The sequence below is a fragment of the Seriola lalandi genome, unplaced genomic scaffold, assembly GCF_002814215.2.
Source record: "Seriola lalandi dorsalis isolate HSWRI2012SDOR001 ecotype SW California unplaced genomic scaffold, Sedor1 jcf7180002054388, whole genome shotgun sequence".
NCBI classification, from domain to species: Eukaryota; Metazoa; Chordata; class Actinopteri; order Carangiformes; family Carangidae; genus Seriola; species Seriola lalandi.
In genome coordinates this window covers 104,226-104,787 of record NW_019524941.1, presented here as the reverse complement: position 1 = coordinate 104,787, position 562 = coordinate 104,226, and the positions used below count along the sequence as shown (strand labels likewise).

The following is a 562-nucleotide window of genomic DNA, read 5'->3' as shown; positions in this document are numbered from 1 at the left end:
CTTGAATAAGAGCTCAATGGAGACCTCTGCTGGTCAAAGCAAAGAAAGGTGCTGTGGTTGAAAATGTTTCACAACACATGAATCTTCCATTGATACATGAAAGGATGAATACATAAAGATGTTTCATTGCATACTCCATGAAACTAAAAACAATAAAGAAACTATTTGTGGATATGGACAAGTCATGAAGAGATGAAGTAAATAAATGCAGGTGCATGCACACACAAGTTGGTAAAAGTATAATGAATCCACCAAATACACCTTTACCCACTAACTCGCGCCTTTTTAAACTTTGTGAATCAGAACTCGAAACGAAGCTTGAACAGTATTAGAGGTATGACATTTATTTTTTTTTATTTTTGTAATTAAAGTTCCTCTTCTGAAAGGATCATAGACGATTAATTGTAAAAACAGATTTGTGTCCTTTTCTAATTTGTATTTTTTTTTACCAGTACTTTATTTATTAGAGGTCACATGGTTCAGGATAATTTAAACTTTAACATCATATTTTCTGTTGTAGGAGACAAACTCACAGGGAGCCATCTACATGCAGATACAATAA

At 32.9% G+C, this 562-nt stretch overlaps 1 protein-coding gene across 1 annotated transcript in view; it reads left to right on the top strand.

Moving 5' to 3' along the window:
• The window catches only part of LOC147818948 (histone H2B 1/2-like), a 1,094-nt gene extending 532 nt beyond the window's left edge, over positions 1-562 (top strand). The window contains exon 2 of the mRNA XM_087174843.1: positions 521-562. Within this exon, the coding sequence (XP_087030969.1) occupies positions 521-562 (42 nt within the window). The remainder of the gene's footprint in view (positions 1-520) is intronic.